The sequence below is a fragment of the Homarus americanus genome, unplaced genomic scaffold (assembly GCF_018991925.1).
Source record: "Homarus americanus isolate GMGI-L3 unplaced genomic scaffold, GMGI_Hamer_2.0 scaffold27231, whole genome shotgun sequence".
Taxonomy (NCBI): domain Eukaryota; kingdom Metazoa; phylum Arthropoda; class Malacostraca; order Decapoda; family Nephropidae; genus Homarus; species Homarus americanus.
The window spans coordinates 1,933,396-1,949,668 of record NW_024718545.1 but is presented as its reverse complement, the minus strand read 5'-3'; the positions used below and the strand labels follow the sequence as shown (position 1 = coordinate 1,949,668).

At 43.6% G+C, this 16,273-nt stretch overlaps 1 protein-coding gene across 1 annotated transcript; it reads left to right on the top strand.

Annotated features, from left to right (window-relative positions):
• Nucleotides 1-6,595: 6,595 nt before the first annotated feature.
• Nucleotides 6,596-16,223, top strand: LOC121859712 (galactoside alpha-(1,2)-fucosyltransferase 2-like). Its single transcript, XM_042356640.1, has 9 exons — nt 6,596-6,765; nt 7,870-8,085; nt 8,820-8,920; nt 10,333-10,609; nt 10,978-11,091; nt 11,703-11,788; nt 14,021-14,131; nt 14,699-14,855; nt 15,159-16,223. Exons 2-9 carry the CDS (start codon nt 8,025-8,027, stop codon nt 15,362-15,364), a joined length of 1,113 nt encoding a protein of 370 aa, XP_042212574.1. The 5' UTR covers nt 6,596-6,765; nt 7,870-8,024; the 3' UTR covers nt 15,365-16,223.
• The last annotated feature ends 50 nt before the right edge of the window (nt 16,224-16,273 follow it).

Below are 16,273 nucleotides of genomic sequence, written 5' to 3'. Positions count from 1 at the left end.
TGGGAGGACAACTTGTGAGCCACAGGCCTTGGCAGGGTCCCTGGGAGCAGTGGCGCCCCATGCAGAGAGGGTCTCTGGCGTCCCCAGCACCCCATGGGAGGGTCGCAGGGGCCTTGTCGATCCTGGGAGGATCCCAGGAGACCTAGCCATTCCTGGGAAGGTTTCAGGGGCTTCCGTTGCCTCTATAAGCGGCTCAGGGGTCCCCGTTGCTTCTTGGAATGTCCCGGGTTCCCCTGTCGCCCCTGGGAGTGTCCCCGCTGCACTTGGAAAGGTCCCAGGGGCCCTCGTCGCTTCTGGGAGGGTTCCTGGGGCCATCGACGCCACTGAGAGGATCCTCACCACGCCTGGGTTGGTCTCAGGGGCCCCCACTCAGCAACTGAAAGGATCCTCACCGCACCTGGAATGGTCCCAGGGGCCCCCACTGCCCCTACAAGGGTCCCTGGGGCTCCAGTAGCCCCTGGGAGGAGTTGTAGGGGCCCCACCTACCCGGGGATAGTCCCAGGAGCCCCCGCCGCACCTGGGAAGGTCTCAGGAACCCCCGTCGCGTCTATAAGCATCCCAGGGACCCCTGCTGCTTGTAGGTGTGTCCCTGGGGCTCCTTGCCACACCTGGGAGTGTCCCTGCCACAGCTGGGAGGGTCCCTGGGGCCAATTGTTTTTGTGCTAATTAGAGCTCTGGTAGATGCGACTCCAACGTCCATCATAACATTTCCAGTATTATCGCTTCCTTAAGACCGGAATTGAGAATGATATCCAGCAGGAAAACATTAGTTGGGGTGTTGTGCTGACTGACTGTTCTCTTCTCCTATTGGCTGTAATTTGGTGGATATACATTTTAGTCCACCAATCGCATTTAAGTAAGGAATTGATGGACGTATGTAATATGTATGACACCTCGACCAAGTATGCTATAGTGCCCCTGGAAGTACGGCCCCTGGAGTGTCCCGAGGACCTGCACCATCCTTGAGAGGGTCGCACAGGCCCCAGTCGCCCCTGGGAGGTTCCATGGGGTCCCCTCTGCCATTGGGCCCCTGTCGTTCCTGGAAGAGTCAAGGGGAAACCACTTTCCCTGGGAGGTTCCCTGGGGGCACCGCCACACCTGCAAAACTACCAGGGGCCTCCAACCCCCTCTGGGAGTGTCCCAAGTACACCCGCCACCCCTGGAAGGGTCCCAGGGGCCCCCACCGCACCTGGGAAGGTTCCCGCCACACCTGGGAGTGTCCCAGAAGCCAGTGCCACACATGGGAAGATCCCAGGGGCTCCCGCTGTATCTGGGAGGTCCCCGCCGCCCCTGGGTGGGTTTCAGGGGCCCACGCCACCCATTGAAGGATTCCAGGGGCCCCCACCGCCCCTGATGCCACTGTGAGGGTTACAGCGGCGCCCGTCGCCCCTGGGAGGGCCACAGGGGACCCTGTCGCGTCTGGGATGGCTCTTGGGGCCCTCGGTGCCCCTGAGAGGGACCTCACTGCAGCTGGGTGGGTCCCAGGTATCTCTGCCGTCCCTGTGAGGGTCCCTGGGGTCCCCAGTCGCCCCTGGGAGGATCGTAGGGACCCCACCGACCTTGGGAGGATCGTAGGGACCCCACCGACCTTGGGAGGATCCCAGGAGCCCCTGCCGTGCCTGGGAAGGCCCCAGGGACCCCAGCCGCTTCTCTGAGGTTTCCTGTCGCACCTGGTCGGGTCCCTGGTGGCAGTTGTTTTTGTGCTATTTAGAACGCTGGTACATGGGACTACAACGCCCATCATAACATTTCCAGTATTATCGCTTCCTTAAAAGTGGAATGGAGAATAATATCCACCGGGAAAACATAAGTTGGAGTGTTGTGCTGACTGACTGTTCTCTTCTCATTGGCTGTAATTTGGTGAATATACATTTTAGTCCACCAATCACATTAAAGGAAGTAATTGAGGTTACCATGGGATGTGTAGGCCTGTGGCTTGTAGGTCTGTGAGGAGTGAGACTTGTCAGTATACAGTCTCACTAAGTATTAATTTGCTTGTAGTTATTTACAGTCCCGTTGATATCAGTAGGATCCCTGAGACCGTCGATAATTATGGTCCAACAGAGCGGTCACTTCTTCCACAAAAGGGGGGATAATCAGAGTCAAAACTGGTGTATATGTACAGTGTGATGTTTACAAGTCTAAATACTATACAGTTAATGAGACTGGCCCCGTGATCTAGTACTGGGAGCGTTCACGTGGGTCGCATTAGAAACTGAGGTAGGCTCTGTGTTAGGTGTGCCCGTATTGAAGTAGCCCAGGAGTAGATCTTTACTCAAAGGGGTCCAGTTCCAGACTGACATAAGGGCTTGGCTATGACACGCCCGTAGAGAGTAATTCCTGCACTCGCCACCAGAGCAATCTATGAGTCAAGCTTCTAGAAGGTTCTCGAAGGAGGAAGTAGTCAACTCCGTGGAAAATCAAGCAAAACTATAGTCAGCGGTGTTTACATAACATGTATAAACAACCGGCTGGTGAATGATCCGTTTGACCCCTGAATCACTCTTAACTGGCGGTGCCATTATCTATATATTACTTAACTAACTATCTAATCATATTTGATGTGTGGCAAGTGTGAAGCAAATTATCCAATTACCACAAATGAGCAATCAATTCAGTTTTGACAGAAATACTTACTACTGTAAGAGTTGCATCATACTGCAACACTCAGACCAGACAAAACATCCGCCGGATGTTTCATACGGCTATAACCTATGAACAACCTTTACCCTCTACAGGTCATTGAATAATGAATATTCATAATCATACATCCATGGCTGTAAGTTACTTACTCTAAATTATATTGGTTACAGATTGCTCGGCCACGTCGTGTCAACCGTCCTCGGGTGACTAAAATAAAAGAAAGAGTCCTAACACATGGGAATTGTTAAATGACTACCTTGGTGATTATCTCAAATGATTATCACTATGTACTGTGTTAGACTGCGTAATGAATAATATTAGGGACAGCCGCCTGTATAACAGATTTACCTAAAGCTGGCTTACAAAGTTGCTTCCTTACATAGAAGACTACAGCAAATATAATTATTATAGTGGTAATCACAGCAAACACCACAAAGGCTGAAGTCACTGTGGGATGAGTATCATCTGTCACAAATGTCAGTGGGTGCCACAAGGCTGCATCATCATCACTATCGGTATCCACTGATTTGTCCTTCAACACTGTAATGTTTGTGATCACTTCACTTCGATGTATTTTCTGAAAGTCCAATGGGTGAGAGGCGATAGGTTTCCTGAGGATGGACGATGCGCCATGGCGTGTAGTTCCCCATATGGTGTGCAGACTTGACGACAGTGAACATTGCCGTGGTAACTTATAACGTCCTCGTCCCACAGTGAAACTTCTAGGCGATTCATCAAGGCAGACCACTACAACGGGCAGCTCCTGTGGGAAATACAAATACACAGTACACTCTATTCTAAAAGTACACTGTCAAAGTGTCTGTTAACAAAAGTACCTGACACCAAATTTGTCGTGTTATTGACTAAGTCCATCTCACAGTTTGAATAAGACCCAGCTATATTAATTCGTGTAGGATAACAAATAAGATGACTTGACTCCTACTGGCGTGTAGCATATGCTGACAGAGGTGGAGTCGCAATGAGAGATCTATCTCTAGACAGTGGGATAGATATGGAAACGTTAATTATAATTATAGCTTGACCATTCTCTATACTAGGGAAGGGTGTAATGTCAAATTTCCGGAACTCATGTTTATCCACGAATGGCAGATACAACATAATTTGATCGGGTGTGACAGAAACAGAAAGAAGACTGTAATGATTTCATCTAGCTTCCTACCATGATTAGCTAACAGATTAGATTGGCTGGACAAAAATGCCGAATTCTGGTCGGCCTGTTGCTTTAGTACATTAATCTGTTTCTGTAACTGGGGTAAGTCATCTTCTGTGGCTACTCCATAGAATGATTTACGAATGTAACCTAAGAAATTTAGAAGACCTCTCTTCCTTCTACTCCCGTCACGATGTGCAGGGAGAGCAATAGGAGAATCAGTAGCCAAGCTGAAAAGAAGTTCTACATAACAAGTAGGATCAGGCAAGGCAACACTGTTTAAATTAATAACTTATATAATAAATGTAATGAGACAACTTGTGGAGAAAGAGGCAGGATTCAGTAATACCTGTAACACATTTAAGATCTATGCATTATTTTATGCAGATGAAGGACTCCTTCTATCACATTCAGTAGAAAATGCAGCTCATTATATCAAAACTCTCACACACATCAGTAGATGTGAACTGGAAATAAATAAAGACAAAAGCAATATCATTATACAGGGGGATACATATTATGAAAGGTCAGCCCAACAATACCGAGGGGATAGCTGTCATAATTGAACACAAAATAAATTACTACAAAACCCACACAGAACAAATGTTTGTCAAGACACAAAAATTAGCAAATGTCACATACTCCATTATTGCTAAAAGTTGCCAAAAGTCCTTATAGAGAAAACATATTGGAAGAACCTGGCACTCCCCTTTATTCTAATTCTTAACATTTTTACAAGTTAGGAAACGTTAGGTCAGGTTTTCAAAGGTTTGCTTGGAGTTATTTTTAGTATTTTACACCACATTTTCCCTCTACTTCAAAGCCCTGTCCATGTTAAACAAGTAAGAGTTGGTAATTTTATCTATTAAAATACTGTACTCGAAAAATATAACTTTTTGAAGGAAATACCATAGAAGAAAGGTGTCTTAAGGCATCCACACACTATCAAATACAGTAGGCTACAGGTATGTTTGTCAAACATGGTGTTTGATCATACAATTTGAGTGTGTGGGCAAGTTTGAAGGTATGACCAACATGTTTGAAGAAGATTAAACAAGTTTGATATTTTCTCGTCCAACATGACGTTTGTCAAACATGTTGGATAGTTGTGGCATGTATGATCAAACATGCTCAGTCAAGTAGCAGTAGCCATGGCTAGCGCACGGGACTCCCATGAATTTTGGAGAGAGTTTGTTGAACTTTATAAGCAGTTTACATCATTGACACACATAAAAAGTGAAGATTACAAGAATAGATCTCTCAAACAAGAATGTTGTGGGAAATTAGTGGAAAAGATGAAAGAAATCATCCCTACTGCGACCAGAACAGATCCTCGTGGTACTCCATTGTGAATCCCTTCCCACTCTGACACTATTCTGTGTATACCTGTTCTTGAGCCAGTGTTTCGCCCACGCCAATAGTATGACTGTGATTCTCTGTACCTGAGTTTTGGAGCTTAATCGTGAAATTTATTAGAAGATCTTAAGAGAAAGCCACACACAACACACTCGCTATTATCTTTAGCTCACAAAGTTACGCTGCGTTGACGAAACTGTACTCTTGTCAGGTGTTGGATGATGGCGTTCAGAATAGTTTGGTTAAGAAGAGTTTACAAATTGTTGAAATTTGGTGAAATGTGGTGATTTGCATAGTGAAATACAGTGACTCGTGTATAATAAAGCATGGTGACTCGCATGGTGATGTGTAGTGTAGAAACTTTGGTCGGGTGTAATAGTGTAACCATTATGTGTATGGTGAGTAGTGCATAATTGAAGTGTAGTGAGGATGTCCGGTGAGTCTATAGAGCGCCACTCTTTACGAAACACTGCGTTGAGATCTTGCTAAAGCAGGTGCCATGATCGTGGAGTTGTGACAGAGGCTCTGTACTCGGTAACTTGTCGTGGACGAGTGGGTCTCTTGGTACCTATGTCACCGTGATGTTTTGGTTTCTCGTATTACATAAATCGGTGTTGTAAGCCTCGTGGTTGAGATTATAGATAGATGGTGTGTCTTATATTTTTATAGAGGGGTGAAAGGGGGAGGGAGAAGGTGGGAGGGAGAAAGGGAGGGGGAGAAGGGTGGGGGTGAGAAGGGTGGGGGAGAAGGGTGGGAGGGAGAAGGGTGGGGGAGAAGGGTGGGAGGGAGAAGGGGGAGAGGGAAGGGGGGGAATGGGAGGGAGAAGGGGAGAGAAGGGGGGATGGAGAGAAGGGAGGTGGGGGAAGGGGAAGTGGAGAGAAGGGAGGAGGGAGGTGGGAGAAGGTGGGGAAGGTAGGAGATCATTGTGTGTGTTCCTATGTTTACTTCCAGGAGTCAAAGGTCATAAAAAAATCAATAAAGAAGATCAAATTATAATCGCGAAAAAGTAATATGGATCATTTTGTGGGGCTGAAATCTATTGCTGATGAGATGATTCGGTGATGACTTGCAGGAATTGTTGATGGCAAAGGAGTGTGGGATAATATCTTGGTATTAGTTTACTTTCACGCGGAAGAAGAGACGAGTAAGAGAGACAGAGAGAGAGAGAGAATATGTGTTGAATTATTTATAAAAAAAATTTAGGGACAGTTTATGATTATCCGCAGGACCGTCTCCGTATACATACCAGTGTGGGTTTTCCATAAAAAAAATAAGAAATAAGAATTATCGCTATCACAATAATCTCTACTTTCACTCAAACTCTTTCCTCAACAAACATTACCAACACAGCCCCACCTATCACACACGCTCATAATGTACCACTCAACTCAACCGTCACCAGCGTCTCACACTTTCCCCGCCCACAGACAGTACGCCCGTCACCATCGCTAGAGTTGGCTCCCCCCCTTCGTAACCAGTCAGTCTCCCTGTGACAGCGAATCCCGTTGGACATTGCTTATACCTGTAGTCGTCGTCATTAGTGTCATTCACACAAGTATAATCAACAAGAGTTATGGGATTACGTATATTATAAGGTACGTAAACCTGGTTTATCTCCAGTCAGGATTTAACTTATTGCTGTGAAACTAGTGGTTTTTCTAAATATGACTTCCCTAAAACAAGTGAATTTTTTGTTCATTTAAAGGTTTTAGAAGTATTACTGTCTTTTGCAAAATGAAGTAGGGTGTAAGGTGTCGTTCGCCTCGTGTTTACTTCACAAACTGTTCTGTGTATTGGGAAGAACCTGTCGATCGGCCGCTAATTTAACCTGTTAGATAGATCGCTTATCACAGAGGAAATAACTTCAGTATTTCTCACCCAACACTGTTCACTACACTCGTCGACTATCTCACGCTATTAAGTAAAAACAATCATACACATGTACGTACAACCATTCACCGAGAATAGCACATAAAGTATAAGAAACACGTAGTCTTCAGGTCTTACGGTATAATGACTCTGGCGATGTCTGACCTAGTTTATGCACTGTGTTCATTAACGTTAATCTGTTACATAATTATAATATTGTCTTAAGTTGAACTATCGTATATCATCTTGACTGGAACCCAAAACTTAGTGTGACATTTGAGGGAGTTTTAACCACTTGGGCACGTGGCTCCCTCTCTCTGCTGAATAAAATCGTCTGCAATTAACCAAATAAAGTAATAAAAGCGACGTCCCCGTAGTGAAGGGGTTCATGAAAGTTGCCTGGTTGCGATAATGAGTTAAGCAACGAGAGAGGATGGGGGAGGCTGTGTCATTGATCAGTATTTAATCACCTACACTCGAACGTAACTTAAACCTTACACAACGTCTCTCCAGGAGACTGTATGATCTCGCGAGGACCCTCCATTGGTGTGTGTGTGTGTGAAATCATGTCTGCACTTACTGCCTCCTGTCCTAAGGGTCGTTGGATCAATCCTGGGGCACTGAGTCCACCCAGCTGTAAATGGGTACCTAGCTGCCTCCTCGTTTACCTAAGGTTTAATACACTGTGCTGTTATACACACTGTCCTTAACGGGTAGTCAGGCCATTGTGACCCACTTTCAATATAATCTATATCAGAAGTTATCTGATTTCAGTTATTTATATTGATACTCACTAAAACAAACCTTTACTAAGAGCATGCACTCCACAGATGATACATACCAGTGCTGGCAGTAAGAGAAGACCCAGGATGTGACGTCTTATTCCCACACCAAGACTCAACCCGTCTCCCCTTTACCACCACGGCTACCGACACTCGCGAATGACCCCTCCCGACCTGGTTATTTAGTCGTGGGTGACGTAAAGATGATCCGAGGTCATCAGGTTCTGCTCCTGGGGATGACGTTCACCTGGATGGCACTACTGTGTGAGTACTACTGCTGTGTGAGTACTGCTGTTGTGAGTACTGCTGCTGTGTGAGTACTGCTGCTGTGTGGGTACTGCTGTTGTGTGGGTACTGCTGTTGTGTGAGTACTACTGCTGTGTGAGTACTGCTGTTGTGTGAGTACTGCTGTTGTGTGAGTACTACTGCTGTGTGAGTACTGCTGTTGTGTGAGTACTGCTGCTGTGTGAGTACTGCTGTTGTGAGTACTGCTGTTGTGTGAGTACGGCTGTTGTTTGAGTACTGCTGTTGTGAGTACTGTACTGCTGCTGTGAGTACTGTACTGTTGTGTGAGTACTGCTGCTGTGAGTACTGTTGTTGTGTGAGTGCTGTTGTGAGTACAGCTGTTGTTTGAGTACTGCTGTTGTGAGTACTGTTGTTGTGTAAGTACAGCTGTTGCGAGTACTGCTGTTGAGTACAGCTGTTGTGTGAGTACTGCTGTTGTGAGTACTGCTGTTGTGTAAGTACAGCTGTTGTGTGAGTACTGCTGTTGTGAGTACAGCTGTTGTGAGTACTGCTGTTGTGAGTACTGCTGTTGTGTGAGTACAACTATTGTGAGTACTGCTGTTGTGTGAGTACAGCTGTTGCGTGAGTACTGCTGTTGTGTGGGTACAGCTATTGCGTGAGTACAGCTGTCATGTGAGTACAGCTGTTGTGTGAGTACAGCTGCTGCTCTCACACTCTTCTCCCAGGGTAATAAATGCATCTCTTTTCTTTAGTATTCCTGAAGGACTGGAGGTTTGGTCTGCCAGCTACGAGGAACCAACCTAATGTCGGGGCCCTGGGGAAGAGGAGTCTGACTAAGGTCCTTCCCTGTCAGGTAGGTTGTGTGTGTGTGTGTGTGCGCAGCATGGTGTAATGCATCTAGTCTGGCAGCATTATCCAAGATTATGCAAACTTTCTTCGCCTTTGTATTCGTATGTTAATTACATTGGGGGAGGGAGGGGAGAGGTTAATGGTGGGGGGATGAGTGTAGTGGTGTTTCCTTATTATTACACACTATTATACTGAACAATATTATTTATCTTTGGCTAATAATAGGGAGGGAAAAATAAATATTGAGAGGCAAATGAGTTTTTTATTATTACTGTATTTCATTTTGGGGGTGGGGTTTGGGAGGGTTTATGGGGGAGGTGGGAGTAAGATGAGTGTTGTTTTGGTGATCATTAACTTGTTTTACAGTTTTAGTCAACAATAATAAGACAATTTAGCAGAAAAATGCGATTATTGTTGGTTTGAAGATCAAACATTCATACATGATGGGTAGTTATTCTCATTCCACTCGCGATAAAATAATAACTATTCACAGTAATAACTTCCAGTTTTCACTGTTCACTAGGAGAGGGGTTGAGCTGCAAAAAAAAAGAACCTTCTAAATTAGAAAACAGCAAAGTTATGGTTGTTTGATCTTCGAAAAACTTCAAACGTGTTTAATCCGCTTTTTAAATTTGGCGCTTCACCCCCTTGTAATGCGGAGCGCCTCATATCCAGTAACTCATTCATTTGTGGTGTCATGATGAGAACACCATGTGATGTCAAAGTACTTCGATTGCTGTCAAATGGCGTAGTGACAGTGTAGACTGGCTTAGCATTCGTCACATGGTCAGGTGTTTTTGGTTCTCATGAGCACTGGCGTTAGTTCTCATCTCTCGCGAGATATTAAAGGACCTCACTGGTGGGTGTGGTTTGGCCACGACACCTAGGTTGTTACTGTTTGGCACTGTTTCTCTGGTGTTAAGCACTGTTCATCACTGTTCAAAACTATTTCCACTCCTTTCCAAAACGAAATTATAATTTTTTGTTATCTGTATCTTGTGGGAATTCACCGATATATCCAGGTGGAGAGGAAGGGTTGAAGGGAGAGAGTTCAAAACAGGGCCAACATTTTTGGCCTCAGCAGCTGCCAGAACAGAGCAACGTATGTGCTCACCTTTTGGTAGTCAGGAGAAATGTGTGTGTGTGTGTGTGTGTGTGTGTGTGTGTGTGTGTGTGTGTGTGTGTATTTTTCTGTACTACTGTTGTTGTTTCCTTTCTCAAAATGATGAAGGTGCTTTACTCTTGTTGTTTCATCCTCAGCTGCCTCCACTAATTGTCCCTGTATCCCCTGGTATCAAAACTCAGCATCATTGTGATAACAGAAAATATTAATAATAATTTATTCCAATTATAAAAGCAGTCAAGACTCAGTACCATTTCACATTGCTCCCATAAGTCTGACAGTTCATAATACAGTCAGGCGTGGATACCTCAACCCCAAAGCCCTCGAGGACGGAGGCAGTAACGGCAGTGGTGCCCCGGGTGTGGGAGACATACCCTGGATTAAACTGGCGAGGACTACAGCTGCCCATACTCTCAGCTCAGCCCATGGGTCGTCTAGGTAACGTGATGGGACAGTACGCAACCTTGCTCGCTCTGGGACACGCCTACAATGCCACCGTCCGCCTCAGCCCTGACATGAAGCGCTACTTGGGCAAGATCTTCCCCAACCTTACCATGCCACTTGTGCCTGGTGAGTTATGGCTCACAAAAGTATAGGAACTAAGTCCTTTTCTTTTTTTTACCAGCATCTCCCCATTTACAGTATGATAGCAAGAATAAGATTACCCAGTTCTATAAGGGAATATTGTTTTAACATACCAACAGCAAGAGAGGTTCATCACAATTTTGCTCCATGGTGTAGAAGAGTTGTAAAACTTGAGACGTGTCCTAATTCTGTGTACAGTATAATATTTTTTCAACAAACGTAAATGTAGAGTGGCATCGGACATTGTAGCACCTTACCAAGTTGGTGTGGTATCCTTCGTCCTTTTAGTATAGAACAACTTCCCACTCCTCTTGCCCATGTCAGGGAAAACTCAGTTCTTAAATTCTTGACAGGGAAGTTCTCGCGGCAGGACTGGGTGCCGCTACGGAGTCTCAGTATATGGAACTACGCCAAGAGCGAGATGGCCGCAGCCGGTCTGCTGGGTCCTCGACTCTTCCTCCTGACAGGTATTGCAACAGCAAGTATTAGTGAAGTTTGTATCTTGGCAGTGGTAGATACATGACAGAGATAACATTCAATTGTACTGACTATTTCTATAGCAAAGTTTGTTTTTAAGTAGCAGGACAGCAGCTATTGAGACTGTGGGTATAGTATCTATAAAAGCAAATTAATTAGACACTGGTGCTATAGTGTTATTTATATAATGTATTTACTGTAGTAACTGATTAATTCAATTTACTTTATCTACCAGGGGGCTTTAGAGTATTATTGTATGTATAATAAATAAGGTATACAACATGAAGAGAAAGAGAGTGAGAGAGAGAATAAGTAAAAGAATATAAATGAGTGAGGAGTAATTAAAGTGTTATAATCTATATTACTTTCAATCATATATGAGAATAGGCTGATGACGGCCTCAACAGACAGAGCAGAGCTCTACCAAACCCCACACGTTTTCATCTCAAACTCTCAACTAACACCTCACACTTCTTGAGCGCTCTCTTCACCCTCGCGTTCATTCACTTGGTTCTAGATGTTTTTCCTGTCTGTGTTTTCCCTGTTGTTGGTGTTATTCTTGGTACGAAAGGTTTTTGTTGAAAAATATTTCTTCTTGCAGACTGGCCATTTGAGACTCAGCTCTTTGACACCTACAGACAGGAGGTCGTGAAAGAGTTCAAATTCGCGCCTCACATCAAGGAAGAGGTAAAGACTTGTGACTTGAAATAATTTGCCAGAGAATGTTGTGATGGCATCAAGTGCAAGCTCCTTCATTTGAGTCGAAACTTGCCTAACACTAGCACATGTTCAGGTACAGTAGGTAAAACACCTATCTGTGCATACTTTGTGGGAAACAATACGAGACCATGGACGATAAATTTTGGTATATGGGGGCTGTCACTAGTCACACGTAAAATTTTGGAGCATATCGACCCCCCACCTGCACAGACACTTGTTTTAGCTACTGCACATTCAAGAGCTTGTATATGCCCAGTACTGTACTTGCCAGCAGTGTGTAACAGAGCAACTGGCAAGTAAGCTGACAAGTAGTGAAGAGGATAATACAAAGTAAAAAAAATAATACGCGTGAATAAATGTAAATATAACACCTGACAGTAATTGAAGCAGCACATTCAAGATAGACCTCTCTGTCTGGTGATTTTTTATAGTAGTATACTGCACTGTACATTAATTCTGTAACAGAACCTGACACAAGTAACAAGTCAGAGATGAAGTAAATATAAAACAGGTACTGTACATGTTTGGATAGACATAACTGATGATGATGTGTATATTTGGGGTTGAATCATTGAGGTAAAAATACATGTGACATTGTATGGTGAAAGTCTGTTACTAGTACTAATGGACAGTATGGTGAGGAGGCACACAGTAGTTATGAAACAATGCCGTAGTACCAGAGGTGTGTAGTGTGTGTAGCCCAGGGTGTCCCAAATGTCTTTACCTAAGGTAAGAATTCACCATTTACCTTCACTTCATCAAAAGTTCAAATCACATATCATAAACATACATGCAAATACTAATCCTTGCACGTACCGGTAATCCTTTCTGAATGTTTCCCAGTTCCTCCGCCTTAATTTTAGTGTATTCAATCTTCAGCTCGTCGATGTACAAGTACACATACACACACACACTCAAGAACTCAGCAAATCTACAAAAGATCATTCATCTTCACCACCTGTCAGACATACGCAAAATAATCAAGGTCTGACCATGATCTTAGATGATCCTTGAAGCTCAATATGAGATCCGGAGTGATGGATTCACCGCCTTGTTATTTGAGTGACAACTGTGTTGGTTTGTACTTCAGATTAAACAAATGGAAAGATATTGTCAGTTTATATTTGACTTATCTGCTCTGAATTTAGAAGGATCTCATAAAGATTAAGTATATTTACTTATTTTACCAAATGATTAACCAAGCTAATGCTAACCTATAAATAAATTTACCACGGCATCTTCGTGGTGTAGATTAATATGGTCTTTTTCACTGTATTTTTAATTTCTTTTCACTCTTATTTTTCGCACCCTAGGCCCCGTTGTAGGTCGATGACCTGTGCCCGAGTGGGCTCTCCCCCATTTGGCTAGGATTCCTTATCTTCATGAGATTCTTTTAGGTTAATATATTACTGTACTGTATACAGTTATCTCAATTTAAAGAAGTTTTTTAATTCTATTATATGATGGCATTCATATTTTCCTTGATGTCAGTCAGGGCTATCCCACGGCTATTTTCTATTAATGATATACTGTACAGTGAACCCTCACTTTACGCGGTCAATTGAACCCACGGCGGCCCGCGTAAAGTGAGAAACGCGTAAAGTGAACAACATAACATATGGGATTAATTGAAATAGAGACCGGGCCGACCCCCAAACTCCACTTTTTCAGACACAATTAATAATTATGAGAAATATCAATAATATTAGGTTTTTTAACACTTACATTAGTAGAAAAGATGGCTGGGCACACGGGGATGGGGGGTTGGTTCCGAGGCAGAGGGCAGATTATTGGCCCTCACCTGTATCACTTGTATCAATTGTATCACTATCCACCACAGAGGCTTGCAGGGCCTCTTTGTCAAACCCCTCAAAGTCCATAAAAGTCCATATCCTCACTATCATTATCACTATCACTGACTTGGGCCGGCTGTGGTGGGTGGCAGGTGAAGAACTCGGTAATGTTTTGATGACTGGGTGGCCTTGTGCGCACCCTGCTCGCGCCGCTCTCCGCGTGAAAGGGTACACACACACCGCGGAAAGTGAGCATTCCGTGTTCGGCAGGGTACCACGTAAACGTGGAAACGCGTAAAGTGGGACCGCGTAAAGCGAGGGTTGACTGTATAAAAATATAGTTGCTTGTTTTATATTTTTTATGAAGGTGTTATTAAGACCCTCATGTTATGTTGTATGCCCACAGGCTGAGAACTTCTTGAGAGGTATTGTGATGAAGGAACAAGACAAGGACCCCACTCCCCCTGTGCTGGTCGGGGTGCACGTACGACGCACTGATTACGTAGAATTTATTAAGGTGAGAGAGAGATCTTCTTGGCCCTCTATAAATCGCTTCAAAAAATATATTTAAGGAGGGACCCGATGAATTTCAAAATGAACATTTTGACTCCTGGTGTCTCAGAAGGGTTGTCAAAAATCCTTTAGCCGTTGTCATATTATCTCACACAAAATCGTAAAGATACTTTTTGGAGCATCGGAGAAAGATGATGTGTATTACTTTTTCACCTCCGTCTTGTAAACTGTAACATTCTTTATTTGACAGTTATGTTACCAAACCATGTTATACTAAAGGTAAAGAGTACCAACAGTCTCATATAAAAGTGAAATGCTACGGTAAGTGTTCTAGCTTCTGATTAGAAAAAGTGAGTCATTGCCTAAACTATGCACCTAAATTGGTTTTCTCCTTTATATCAATCAGCACATTGCATCTTGATAAAAATAAAAACAAAATGTCTTGATGAATCTGGAATAATTCACAAATTGCATTCACTATTCTACTGTTAAAGAGTTAATTCAACTTAGGTATGTTTAAGGTTCATTTGAAGTACTGTATGTTCATGGTCCCACTCTCTTGGTGTTACAGAAGTATGAGGGTAAGGTGCCGGGAGAAGTGTACTTTAGGAGGGCGCTACAGTACTACCGTCACAAGTACCCACGGGTAGTCTTCATTGTGGCTTCAGATGACCGCAAATTTATCACAGAGAAGTTCAGTCATTACCCCGACATTATCTTCTCTTTAGGTAAGATAATGAGAGACTCCTGACATAGAAATCTCCCTCACAATCTTTCTTTACCTCATCCTCGACCCTCCATCTCTCCCTCAGTCATAAACTCTCTCGACATGTCTTCCTATCAACCATATCCTCTTCTCTCTTTCTCTCATCCATTATAATTTCACCTTGCATCCCTCTACACCACCTTCTCCCCTTCTCCAACCTCTGTCTCTCATCCTTCTACACCACTCTTATTCTCTCCAACCCCTTCTTCCTCCCTCCCTCCAAACCATGGCTCTCACCAATGTCCTCCTCCTGCGTCTCCCTCAGGCACCACCCGGCAAGCGGATATGGCCACCTTAGCGTCGTGCAACCACAGTATCATTACAGTGGGAAGCTACGGCTTCTGGACCGGGTACCTCACTGGCGGGGAGGTTGTGTACCCCAACATCACCTTTGGAAAACTCTATACCTTCAGCCGTGAATGGTACAAGATGTCAAGACTCAAGAATTTCACACCTATATCTACGGATTAAACCCTTATCTAACTCTATCTGCAGGTTGAAGAGGATTAAGCTAGCAAAAATTGTAAGAGAATTGGGAAGACAGACAGAAGATCAGGTCATCTCTATCTGTGAGTGATAAACCATGACTATACATAAACTGAAAAGAGAACTGCTCAAAAGTCTGAAGTCATTCTGCATCATAATAACAAAATAAGATGAACCTGCACAAGTAACACACAGTTAATTAACAAAAAAGCTAGACAAAAACAGTATAAAATTGCAGTTCAATAGACGTATCCTATAACAGTCACATTCCTGTTACGCACTGTTGGCAAGTACTGGGCATGCACTGTGCAGCACCATTTGTTCTTTCAGCAAGATTGGGCACCACCACACTGGGGCTTAAAAGTTGCACGATTTCCTCAATGAAAACTTCCCTACTCATTGGATCGGGCGTGGTGGTCCTATTCCATGGCCTCCTCGTTCCCCGGAAATTACGACTAGTATCAACACCTGTATCCCTAGTATTGTTTACTAATAAGTACATTACACAAATACCTGCTAACAGTCTTGTGATGAGTTTATGAGTGATTTTGAGAACTATAAAGTATTTGTACAATTGATGATAATAATTTGAAGTGCTGTATAATATTACCAATTAGCTGTAGTAAATTCTACTGAACAGTGCTCCTGTTAAATTGACATACTTTACATATTTTTCTAACTACAGGTACTGTATAAAGTAAGGCTATGGTCTTCGCATTTTTGCCAGTGTTAATGTAATTTTTAACAAATCTTGAGTGAATCCCAGGGAGTGGTTGTGTTGTGTGTTCTGTGAATGTGTTAATATCCCCACTTCATTTGCAATAAATACTCTTTATATATATTGTGCCAGTATTATCACTTGATGTTACCTTTCTTTCTTCCACACGTATTGGT

Coding starts and splice junctions, on each gene's coding strand:
- LOC121859712 (XM_042356640.1), top strand. CDS start 8,025: ATGATCCGAGGTCATCAGGTTCTGCTCCTGGGGATGACGTTCACCTGG. Junction 8,921..10,332: donor CTAAGGTCCTTCCCTGTCAG/GTAGGTTGTGTG, acceptor TTCATAATACAG/TCAGGCGTGGATACCTCAAC. Junction 14,856..15,158: donor CGACATTATCTTCTCTTTAG/GTAAGATAATGA, acceptor CGTCTCCCTCAG/GCACCACCCGGCAAGCGGAT.